Raw genomic sequence first — 12956 nt, forward strand, 5'->3', positions numbered from 1 at the left:
ATTATGACTGATCTCCAGCCAATAGAGATCAGTGCACCTGGAGAAAATGGCCGCTTCGGCAATTGGACTCATGGCATTTTTTAAAAATTAATTATCAAATTTAATTGAGGGTACAGAAGGGGGGAAAAGGGGAGAGAATAAACAGAAGGGTATGTCCGTCTGCAGACAGATAAATAACAAAAAGAGAAGAACATTAACATCATGACAGATCTTTTAAGTTAGTCAAGCAGATTACGTATTATCACTTAGTGATTTAACTTTACTAAAATTTTGGTATGTTTATCAGATGAGTATCCTAGGTGCTTGCAACTAAATACGCAATTTTCTACTTCCTATTACTCATAATTAGCTAACTTACACTACAACTTCCATGTATTTATGAAACAGTTTCCATTTCTCATTGAATTGTTCAACAGTCTCCTCATCGGTTACATTCATCATGTAAGTCATCTTAGCCATGGTTGCATACTCCATCATCTTGTCTCTCCATTCTTCCATGTTTGGCAGAGATGATTGTTTCCATCTTCTTGCCCGCCTTCCTCAGGCTCCACCCCAAAAACCTCCCGCTGGTGATGAAAAGGGACCTGGCAATCCTAGTGAAAAGGGAAGAACTGCACAGAACCAGCATAAAGACAGAGAACGTTTCCTTGTTTAAATCGATAAGCCAGATGAATCATTATAAAGGGAAAATGTTTGAACCAGCACAGCCTATTAGAGTGTGTGTAGCTTACTGATCTCTTCATTGGGATAAAAGGAATTAGATGGTTTTTAGGCACTGCTCTTTTTTTATCTGTTTGTTTGGGGGGGGGGGGTTGCCGTCAAGTCACAGCTGACTTATGGTGACCCCACAGGATTTTCAAGGCAAGAGACGTTCAGAGGTGGTTTGCCGTTGCCTGCCTCTGCATCACATCCCTGTAATTCCTTGCAGGTCTGTCATCCAAATACTTGCCAGGGTCAAGGCTGAGACTGTGACCCGTCCAGAGTTACCCGTCAAGTTTTCACGGCGGAGTGGGGATTCGAACCAGGGTTTCCCAGATCCCAGTCTGACACCTTAACCATGTATCTTATACCATGTCAGAAGTGCAGAATTGCTTTCCCTGAGGTACTGAAGTGTCTTGAATATGGAGTTTGCTTTGCTGGCGTTTCATATATCTTGCTCAACTGGGAGCGTGGCTTCCTTTTGCAGCAAGCACACACACACAGTTAAAAAAACACCCTGTTCTACACAGCATCCCAAGTTAAGCGCTACCAGGGCCAACTCTTTGAGTGAAGTGTTCTGGACATGGTTGCCGCAGGTGGCTAGGGTTGCCAAGTCACTCTTTGCCACTGGTAGGAGATTTTTGGGGCGGAGCCTAATGACTTCAATGCCATAGAGTCCAATTGCCGAAGTGGCCATTTTCTCCAAGGGAACTGATCTCTATCGACTGGAGATCAGTTGTAATAGCAGGAGATCTCCAGCTATTACCTGGAGGTTGGCAACCCTACACGTAGCAGATTTGGGAGGGGCATCAATGTCCTACATCACCTTGCCTTCCTCCCTGGGCCCTAGAGCAGCTAATCCACCTTACCCTCCTCATTCCCCCTGGCAAGCTGTGCACATCCTATAAGGTTCGACTGGACTTTTGTGAGAGTTTGGGAAAACATATAGGGCATGGCTGGCTCGCCACTCTGTTTTTAAAGGTGGTTCGGTGTGTGTGAAGACAAGTAGGATTAGCTGTTCCAGCTACCAAGGGGGGAAGGGAGGGGCAGAGCTCAGGGGTCCCTTTGAACACAGCCGACACTGACTGCTAAGCTTTAAAAAAAAATCATTGTGGAACAACTATTAATACCTATTAATAGACTGCATAATGGAACGCATTGCTAGCTTACTAAAGGGCTCACAGAACTGCGTGTGAAATGTTTTTCTAGTAATGGGGAGCGGAGTTGCACAAGATTTAGCTGTTTATGCTGGAGAGCCAGCGGGATGCCGAGGTTAAGAGCGGCAGACTCTAATCTGGAGAACTGGGTTTGATTCCCCACTCTCTCAGTCTCACCTACCTGTTGTTAGGATTGCCAGCCTCCAGGTACTCGCTGGAGATCTCCTGCTATGACAACTGATCTCCAGCCGATAGAGATCAGTTCACCTGGAGAAAATGGCCGCTTTGGCAATTGGACTCTATGGTATTGAAGTCCTTCCCCTCCCCAAACCCTGCCCTCCTCAGGCTCCGCCCCAATGGCAAACAGAGGCCTGGCAACCCGACCTGTTGTGGGAGGGGGGGAAGGGAAGCTGATTGTAAGCCATTTTGAGAGTCCTTTGGGTAGAGAAAAGTGGGGTATAAAAAACAACTCTGATTCTCCTTCGCTAATACTCATGGCAGGTGTATGTTTTTTACTCTAATAAATGTTTTGACAGGCCCTAGAAAGTTGTTTCCAAGAACAGCTGCGGCTCCAGGCCCAAGTGAGACTTCTGGAACACAGCGTGAAGGAGCAACAGGCAAAAATTGTGGAGCTGTTAATGGAGAAGGACATAGAACGCAGAGCACGAGGCGATGAAAGCAATCTCATCAGTCTGGGAGAAGAGACAGAATATAAAGGTTAGAACTGAATCATTAGAACTGAATCTCACCGTTTTGCTTTTCTTATATACCAATGGGAAAACCACATCGGAAGGTGGGAAGGTAATTGACGAGTGTTCTTCATTTCAGACTCCACGTGCTCGTTTCTGAAGAACAACTGTGATTTCTAACTGTTATGAGATCCCACCGTAACAAATAAATTAGCCAAAAAGAAAGTGCATTTGATCTTGAATGTATCCAAGAATGGGCCTCTCAGCATTCCCGCTTCAACTGAAATGGCACCTCATCGTAGCCTTTGCAGTCTATACAAATAACAGCTTGTTCCATTATTTTGCTTGCTTTATAGCTAGCAATCCAAGCTCTGCTCATGACCTGAGTTCGATCCCAACAGAATTCGGTTTTAGGTAGCTGGCTCTAGGTTGACTCAGCCTTCCATCCTTCCGTGGTTGGTAAAATGAGTACTCAGCTTGCTGGGGGTAAAGGGAAGATGCCTGGGGAAGGCACTGGCAAACCACCCCGCAAACAAAAGTCTGCCTAGAAAACGTCTGGATGTGACGTCACCCCATGGGTCAGGAATGACCCTGTGCTCACACAGGGGACCTTTACCTTTATAGCTAGTAAAGCAAGTTTTCCAGTCAAAATATGCTGCTCTTCACTCATCAGTGGTCTCTGTAATCCCTACTCAACACTTACTAGGGACTAAAGTCCTACCTGTAATAGCTAATAGTTTTTAATACTGTCATATGAGGTAGGTCGATCATACCCGCACTGAGAAATAGATGATCCATTTTAAAGATGGTAATCCAGCAATGGTGGACAGGGAAAGGAGGTGGATTAATTTTTAGAATGAGAGTTTTAAAAAAGGTGAATAATATGTCTGACATGAGAAACTGCAAATGAAGAAGACAAGGATTTTGTGTAAGTATGTTTGTAATAAGCATATATTCTAGTAAAGGCTGAGTCAGCCATAACAGAGGGGAAAGTATTTGTGGGTAAAATATATAACTAGGAATAAGTTAAATACAGTTTCCAGCAGTTTATTATTTATTTATTTATTTATCCAGGAAAAACGTTACTACATATCTTGAGTTTTTCCAGAAGCTTGCCCAGAGACGGTTCAGCCAAGACCGATTGTGGCAGAAGACTATTCAAAACAGTGAATATTAATTTAGCTTCATTCGCACTTTACTGACCAAAAAGTCAGTACAGACCTCGGAGAATCAGATGCCATTTTGGATTAGTGAAGGATCCGCTTTTTCTCTGGTTAGCAGAGAGGCTGGGTGGATAATAAAAGTTGCAAGACTGGAAATCTCTAAGGGTATTTTTAGACTGTGCTATTTTCTGAGAAACGGAATTCCTAACTATGCACTAGGTGTCCCTGCCACTTGGCATGCATGTCACAGGGCAAAACTTGACATTATGCTAAACATATAGCTGCCACTTAATTGGAAGCTGTAGGTCTAGCTTCCACTCTGTACAGTATTGATCTACAATGTTCTCAGTTTCTTTGCCTCAGTGTTAATTATATTGGCTTCTGTTGGTACAGAAATGCATGGATATAGGCTCCAGGTTCTAGTAAATGTTGTAGGAGGGGATTGAGACACAGGGCATCCATTTTTAGGCGCAGTTACACTTTTTGTGTAGCATCTAGCTTGCCTTCAATAGGAAACTTTAACAAAGCTTAGCACGGTCCTTTATTGGATTGTATAGTTGTCCTAAGCATAGGGAGCAGAGCAGGATCAGCACAAGACACTGCATATCAGAAGCACAGGTAATTGGTACAGTACATGCTTCACATACAGACTGGTAAGTCCACTTGAAGCCTATCAGGTAACGGGCATTGTTGTGAAAGTGTGATGTGAGTATTGCTCGACATATGAAAATTGGAAGATCCCTGTTGGATCAGACCCACGGGCCATCTAGTTTGCTGTCCATTGGCATACCAGATCCTTCCAGGAAGCTCATAAAGGGGGCTTGAAAGTTATCATCATCCCCCCAATTGATGTCCTATCTTGTGTTATTTTGTCTAATCTCTTTTAAAAGGGATCTACCGTAAGCTAGTTATCATCACCACAGTTTGTGGTAGTGAATTCCATAAATGTTTGTAGTGCTTCCTTTTTTTCTGCTGCAAATCTACTGCCTATTTGTTTGATCAAGCAATTCTAGTGTTACAGGATGCTTTCTCCCGTATCTGCCTGTTTTGTGTTTTCTTCCACTCCAGGGAAGGGTGAGGTGCTATCTTGGGTTTTCTCTTTTTCATTTGGTAGGGTTGCCAGCCTCCAGGTACTAGCTGGAGATCTCCTGCTATTACAACTGATCTCCAGCCGATAGAGATCAGTTCACCTGGAGAAAATGACTTCTTTGGCCATTGGACTCTGTGGCATTGAAGTCCCGCCATTCCCCAAACCCCACCCTCCTCAGACTGTGCCCCAAAAGTCTCCCGCCGGTAGCGAAGAAGGACCTGGCAACCCTATCATTTGGAAAGAGGCAATTAAGCTAAGCAAAGAGTCTATGTGCCCCTAAATAAGCTCTTTCCAACCCACAGGAGCCAAGTCAATTGAATTAACATACAATTGGATATACAGTGTTGAACATTAATATTGAGATAAATCTATTATTACAGCAAATAAATATTTTATATAACTCTGCCTTTAGCATACTATATTTATTTTTATCACCATAAGCAATAAAGGTCGTTCATACTTCCAAAAAGGTATTTTCCATTTTCAAACCCCTGGCCACAATTTTTTAGTTACCTGTGTTTATGCATAATGGGCATATCCTAGCATCTAGTGAGCCAGTGGCTGAAAAAAGAAAGCAGAAATCTAATAGGCTTTTTGGAAGATACAGAAAATACACTATTCCAGCCTCAGTTTAGGAACAGGAGTTTGGGAGCAAGAAGTTTGTTGCTTGTGGTTTCTTTAATTTTGTCTGACTTACTTCCAAAAGCCCAGACTGTCTTGGGTTTTCAGTGTAAGTTGGGGGGGGGGGGAATACAAACTTACCATAGTTATGGGCTCTCTTCCACAGGGCTCAAAAAGCCACAGTCCTAGGAAATAAGGGCAAAGATCACAAGATATTTGTGGGACATGTTTTCAGTGCTTCACTTCAGTACTTCTTGCCTGAACTTGTATCATTCACCTGAACTTGTAGCATTCACCTTTGATTCTATGGTTATAAATACCCCGTGGTTATTAATATCTCTTAATCTGAGATCCACCTATCTAAACCAGTCCACCATCGATATATGAAATCCCACCAGGGGCTCAATAAACTTCCAGTTGGTAGTGCTTGCCTGGAATTGCCTAAACCAAACAATGTCCAAGCACTTGGAAGGGTACAATATATATTGGGTTGGTTGCATTTGGCTTGATAGGGCACATGTCATTTAGGATTTCACTAAAGGAATACATTGTGGAACTTATACAGCACTTAAAATGGACTGTCTGGAATGATTAATATGTTGGGATACTGCAGATTGTGCTGAGATCTATAATGCTGGACACAAATACAGCGGATTTTATGTGATGAAGCCTCTCCGGAGCCCCAATGAGTTTGTTGCCTACTGCGATATGTCAGGAGGAGGAGGATGGACTGTTTTTCAGAGGCGGTCAGATGGCAGTCAAAATTTTGATAGGTGAGTGATGAACTATAAAAATTAGCTGCCATGGTACTGGTAAATGGGAATGGTGAGCTGCATAGATTGCAATAATTGTTCCAGATGATCAAAGATGCAACATTTTCTTGTTTTAATGAAGTACTGAGTTCATCTGTGGTTCTGTTAAGACCCCTCCCCTCCCCAAACCCCGCCCTCCTCAGGCTCCACCCAAAAAACTTCCTACTGGCGGTGAAGAGGGACCTGGCAACCCTGTTCCCCACTCCTACACATGAAGCCAGCTGGTTGACCTTGGGCTAGTCACAGCTCTCTTAGAGCTCTCTCAGCCCCACCTGCCTCACAGGGTATCTGTCGTGGGGAGGGGAAGGGAAGACGATTGTAAGCCGGTTTGATTCTTCCTTAAGTGGTAGAGAAAGTTGGCATATAAAAACCAACACTTCTTCCTCTTCTTAGGGAAAGTCAGGATAAAGTCATAAGAGATCAAGCCCCATGTGACAGATGGAGAGCCATGTTCTTATCCCACAAGTCCCTCTCTTTTTGCCTTTCTGGGGCTTAAAGCCCCTTGGGGAGGGAAGCATTTGTGATTGGGGAAAGAGTATCATGTACTCTTCCAGTATCATCCAGCATCATGTAGAGCTTGGCTCTTAAGAAGGCACTTGAATGTGAAAGCAGAGAAAGAGGCTCAAATGCCAGGTGGGGAGAGATTCCAACCAGTCAGCATGTTATATGGCAGGGAGTAACAGAGCTGACCCAAGCAGAGTTATGCCTTCTCTAGGCTTAGAAGGCTGTCACTCTGCTTAGGACTTCACAAACCAGAAGCAAGCTCCAAATAGATCAGCGCCTTCATACTCTTACTCTGGGAGCAGACCTAAGCAGGTCAATTTGGAAGTACCATTTTATTCAGTAGGGCTTACTACCAGGAAAGTGTTTTTAGAATTGTATCCTTTGGAACTTAAAAAGGGCGCATTAAAAAATAATCCAATAATTTCTTTTGAACAACACCAGCGATTAGGTTTACATTTTATTTTCAGAGACTGGGACGAATATGAACAAGGTTTTGGTGACTTTGCTTCTCCGGAGGGTGAATACTGGCTGGGAAATAAAAACCTTCACTATCTGACCTCTCAGGGTAAGATCTGTACATTCTCGGTCAGAAACCAAAGGTCAACAAGCTGATTTCTCCTCAGTCCCATTTCAGCTCTATAAGACCACTTCATACTTAGCCCATTGTGTTCAAAAGTAGTTTGTCAGGGTTTTGTCAAGACAACCTGAAGGAGGAGCTCTTTTCTCTTGAGGGGTTGCCTATGAATTCCAGTTTTTTTCACTGTAGTTCTATACCATGGTCTATACATCCTGCATTGACACCTTGTGATTCCTGTCCAAACAAATGTGGTGGTGAATGGTCGATGGCAGCATCTGATACCATGTGGGGGAAGACACCCCAATCCTCCAGCGTGGTGTAGTGGTTGTTTGGAGCCGTGGCCTCTTATCTGGAGAACCGGGTTGGTTTCCCCACTCCTAAACATGAAGCCAGCTGTGTGACCTTGGGCTAGTCACAGCTTTCTAAGTGAGCCCCACCTACCTCACAGGGTGTCTGTTGTGGGGAGGGGAAGGGAAGGTGATTGTAAGCCGGTTTGATTCTTCCTTCCCTCTCCACTGTGATTCAACTCCACCTCCCTCTTCCTTCACCTTTTACTGGAGGTGGTAGCTGCCGCCATCATGTCAGGTGCCATATTGGATTATTATAGCAACCCAGACTCTGGAGGGGGGGTATTACCCCACTTCTTGTGGCAGAACAATCTTCTTTGTAAACCGGGGGGGGGGTTTCTCCTGGGTTCATAGCCTCCTAAATTGTAACCACGGCTGGCTGGATTGTGTGTATTTTTTTTTTTAAAATTCTGAGCAGGGACCAGCCCTTGGCTATAGAATTGGGCATGTTCAGCTAATAGAAGCTTCACTCATTTTTGTTTGGTTTGGTGATGAAACAGCCTTAGTTCAAGGGCACTTCACACAGGACATTTCCACTTACGCACAAGTAACCTAAGCAGATTCAACATCCTTAAATTGGAGAAGCTGATTGGTATGACCCAGCTGGTAGGTACATGGTTAGAGCCAACAACAAATTGCTTTATTAGGGAATCTCTGCAGTTATGTTCCAAAATAAGTACCAAGTCATGGGAATATAGAAAAGAAGAAGGCTTCTAATTACACTCTTAAATAAAGTCAGTATTAACTTGTCAGTGTGCAATCCAGATGTGATGCCTCAATATGATTCTAACCAGGGGGAAATCAAACTTTAGATAGTGGCCCGATAAGCAAGGATCGGTACCCCACACAGGACTCCTTAAATGCTTATAGCAAATTGAGCAGAAGCTCACCTGGCCCTCCTTTTCCTGCATGCTGACGATCTACTCACAATTGGTTGTTGTCGTTCTAGGAAATTACACATTAAAAATAGTTATGTCTGATTTTATGGGAGAACAGCGCTTTGCACAATATGAAAACTTCCGAATTGGGGATGAACAGGTAATTAAAAAGCACTTGCATTAACTGGCACCTTAAAATTTCTAATATAAATTTGCTTTCAAAATTACCACAGGAAAATTATTCTACATTTGCCACAGACTGTTGATATGTAGAGCCAGCATGGTGTTGTGGTTTGGAGCGGTGGACTCTAATCTAGAGGAAAAGGTGTGATTCCCCACTCCTCCACATGAGCAGTGGAGGCTAATCTGGTGAACTGGATTTGTTTCCCCACTCCTTCACACAAAGCCAGCTGGGTGACCTTGGGCAAGTTACAGCTCTGTTAGAGCTTTCTCAGCCCCACCTACCTCATAGGGTGTCTGTTGTGGGGAGGGAAAGGGAAGGTGATTGTAAGCCAGTTTGAGTCTCCCTTAAGTGTAGAGAAAGTTGGCATATAAAAACCAACTCTTCTTCTTCTAGTTCAGAGTACCTTATCAGTATTTTTTGGATATATTTGGCATCCCAAATATATCTGGGAATTTTGGGGGAAACTAGGCTTGCCAGAGTGCTTCTGCCAGTTTTCTTTGTCAGTTTCAAGAGGTTCTTTTTTTTTCTTGGCAAAAATTGCTTTGTGTTCCCTTCCCTGGTTTTTTACAGTGTTGCTCACTGCTTGGATTTGTTCTTCGCTGGTTTGAAATTAGTCCTGTTGCCTTTGCACTGCCAGAGCGCCACTTGGTTATCCTGGTGGCACACTGTGCATTGCCATTCATTCTTCTGGGCTTGCAAAAGCTCACCCCCACCCTTCAGTTTCCACTGCAGAGATTCTCTGGTTTGACGTTGGTTCTGTTGGGCTTGCACTGCCACAGTGGCCCTGGGTTCTGCTGGGTATCAGTACATTGTCATTGGTTCTGCTGGGCTTGCAAAAGTCACCTCCCCCCTCCCCAAAATCTGGCATTTCCACTGTGAAGATTCTGAGCCTTGATTTTGGTTCTGTTTGGTTTGGAACATTGGCTTGCGGTTCTACTGGGATTACTGGCTTCTGCACTGGTTCTGTTGGTCTTGTGCTGGTTCTTCTGTGGGAGGCATGATTTGATCAGTGATTGCTGCTTGCTGGCACAGCTGTTGCCTGGAAGCATCTTGGAGAGGTTTTTCTTCTCTTTTTTCCTCCATATGTACCAAGGAGTCCACTGACCGAAGAGGGCAGGGACACAGCTCGTCTGAAAAAGGGATCTTTAGCATACAGCCCAGAAAAACCATTGAAAAAGGGCAATTAAATCTTGAATGCATAAATATTCTACATAACTTTAGATTGACCAGAGAATCCATATAGGAAGGAAGATTACCCTTAGATAACAGTCCCAGGGCAAGTGGAGAACATGTCCTCCGAGCATTAAAATGAGTGTGACCCAAGCATATTTGAAAAATACCAGTAAGATTTTTTCCGGATATATATTTGGCTTGGTTATATCTGACCACACATCTTTAAACCTACGTTAGATGGAAGGGTGGGATATAAATATTTTAAGTAAAAAAAAATAAACATTTTGTTTCAAACATGATAATGCAGGTTGAGCAGGCTTGATCTTTGAGTCCCGTTCAATGTTACCAATAATTTGGCATCTGCAGTTGGCCGTCAAAGGGTAAAGAAAGACACTCATTGGATTCCATTATTGGAAGCCGCCATATGTAAAAAAAAAATGCTATTGCTATCATTTTTTCTCCTCCTAGATAGTACCTCTATTGTTATGACCATAGCATATTGAATGACATTTTTGAGGTGCTTGTATTTTGTCAGTGTTCCTGGATAAATTGTGAACACTGTTTTCCTTTTTGAGTACACTTCTTAAATGTTGAGATGATACAGATGTGATTCTCAGTCCCTCTCCAATCTGCCCCTAGAGTTCCTACACGATGACTTGTGGACAGTACTCTGGAACAGCTGGTGACTCCTTCACTGGGGGTTTTCACCCTGAAGTGAAATGGTGGGCAAACCACCAAGGAATGAAGTTCAGTACCAAAGACAGAGATAATGACAAGTATGAAAAGAATTGCGCCGAAGAAGACAATGCTGGCTGGTGGTTTAACAGGTTTGATATCTTTCCCTTACTTTGTATTTGAAATATTTGACTGTGAATTTGACCCAAAATGCATTGGTACTAATGCAGTTTTGCTCTATCTGGATAGCAGTCCAAGTCTCAAAAATTGCTAGCCCACCCAACATCATCACTGATATTGCATGCATGTAATCACCTCCCCCCTCACTGCTAGATCTACAGTCTTATGCACACTTACTTGGGAGTAGGTCCCACTGAACTGATAAGAATTCACTTGTGAGTATATATGTTGTCAGTCATTTATTGATATGGCACATAGCCAGACATATACAAAAGACATTAAAACATTAAACATTAAAACCAGGAATTCTAAGTATAAAATACACTGGAGACTACATAAAATCCTAGGACACTACTATATACATAGATAAGAAGGCAATTCATCCCAACAATTTGCGCTTAATTTTGGATGCAGCAGCACAAAATTTATTAGTCCAACAGAAACCCTTGGATTTTCATCTGAGAGCAACCTTTTTGTCCTCTCCGACTCCAAGTTATCTGTTAGTCTAAGGCCGAATAAATTTTCCATGAATCTCTTCATAGTAAGGGCAGCAGATGAGAATATGCTCCATGGTTTCTACATCCCCCATACCAGTGGTCGGCAAACTCATTAGTCAACAGAGCCAAATATCAACAGTACAATGATTGAGATTTCTTTTGAGAGCCAAATTTCTTAAACTTAAACTATATAGGTAGGTACACTGTTTATTAACTTAATAAACTTTAATTAAAGTTTTAAGTCTTAATTAAACTATAGGTACACTGAATAAAACTTGATATCATACTTAATAATGATCTTATTTATTGATAAAAATTAAATTGTAAGTAAGGTATCCATAAAATTAAATCATGACAATGACTGACAAATACTTAATGTGAACAATGGCCTTGCATCTCCCTGCCCCCCGCTTGGAGTCCGAAGGATTTGGACAAGTTCTGTATTTGGGGGATCAAATAACTGCTATAAATATTTCCATACTCTCTCCCCCCTCCCTTCCCCAAATGTGCATTTTTCCCCTCCAGAGGAAGAAAATACCCACAGCCCTGAAATTTTCCAGATGTGTTGCATCCCTGATTCCGGAAAAGGGAGCAGAGAGAGAGAGAGAATGTGCAGGGAGCATTGAAAAGATCTACAGGGTACCAGCCTGTAGAGAGTAACTCAAGATGTGATCTTCTAGTTGTGTGACCTCTCGATGGCCGCCCTGGCGCATACCGGCCGCCTCGGCCTCCAGCGCTCGCCTCTCGGCCTCCTGCTCCTCCTCCTCCTCGCCACTGCTGCCTGGGCTCCTTCCTTCCTTCCTTCCCTCCCCATCCACCCCTCCTCAGTGCCTTGGCCTCCGAGGAGGAGGAGGAGGAAGAAGACAAGGAGGAAGGTGGAGGGGCTTCCTCCCCCCTCCCCTCTCGCTGGCGCTCTCCAGCTGCGGAAGGGAAGGGCAGGCCACGAGGGCGACGCACTGGAGTTTGCATGTGAGGAAGGCGGGGGAGGGTGTGTGTGTGCTGGATTGGGGGCTCCCTCCCTCTCCCCGGTGCTCGGGCCAGCATGTTGCCAGAACCGCCCCCCCCAGGTGCGGCTGCGGCAGCTCTGGGCTGGTGGAAAGGCGGAGAACTTTTGCGGGACTTCTGCATGTGCGCAGAGCCCAGCTGGGGCGGGGAAGGGACGCCAGGCTCTCCTCCGCTGCGCCGCACAGCCCCAATCCTCCACCACACATGAACACACATGAAGCTCAAGCGATGGCCTGAACACTTCGGCAAACACTGGAGCCTTTTTTTGGGGGGGGGTCCATGATCCTCGTGCCCCGCCTCTGCCAAGCGAAGGCTTTCCGGCCGCGCAGCGCCGAGCGCCCCCCGCTGCCCACCTCTCCGCCCGGGAAGGGGGACCGCAGCCCGCCTGCCCGCCCCGTCGCGCCGCGTTCCCCAGCAGGCGGGCCACTCACAGCAGGCACAGGGCAAAGGCGCCGGCCACGCTCTCGCTGTCGCGCACCAGGAAGCTGCTGTCGCGGCCGGCCTGGGCCAGCAGCTCCTCGGCCGCCGCCCAGCTCAGGTCCTTGTGGTACCGTGGCGGCAGCGCAGGCGGGGGCGCCAGCCGGCAGACAGAAGAGCTGCCCTGCCGCAAGCTATCGGCCTCCCGCTGCCCCGCTCCCACCGCCTCAGCAGCAGCAGCAGCAGCGCCGCCCCACCCAGGCGCCGCTCCGCACCCGCCGCTGCCGG

The 12956-nt window shown here is 45.0% G+C and overlaps 1 protein-coding gene across 1 annotated transcript in view; it reads left to right on the forward strand.

Annotated features, from left to right (window-relative positions):
- FGL1 (fibrinogen like 1) overlaps window positions 1–12956 on the forward strand; it is a 53773-nt gene that overhangs the window by 31020 nt on the left and 9797 nt on the right. The window contains exons 3-7 of the mRNA XM_056855075.1: window positions 2393–2573; window positions 6033–6192; window positions 7203–7300; window positions 8609–8697; window positions 10534–10721. Of these exons, the coding sequence (XP_056711053.1) occupies window positions 2393–2573; window positions 6033–6192; window positions 7203–7300; window positions 8609–8697; window positions 10534–10721 (716 nt within the window). The remainder of the gene's footprint in view (window positions 1–2392; window positions 2574–6032; window positions 6193–7202; window positions 7301–8608; window positions 8698–10533; window positions 10722–12956) is intronic.

Source organism: Euleptes europaea, chromosome 9 (genome assembly GCF_029931775.1).
Source record: "Euleptes europaea isolate rEulEur1 chromosome 9, rEulEur1.hap1, whole genome shotgun sequence".
Taxonomy (NCBI): domain Eukaryota; kingdom Metazoa; phylum Chordata; class Lepidosauria; order Squamata; family Sphaerodactylidae; genus Euleptes; species Euleptes europaea.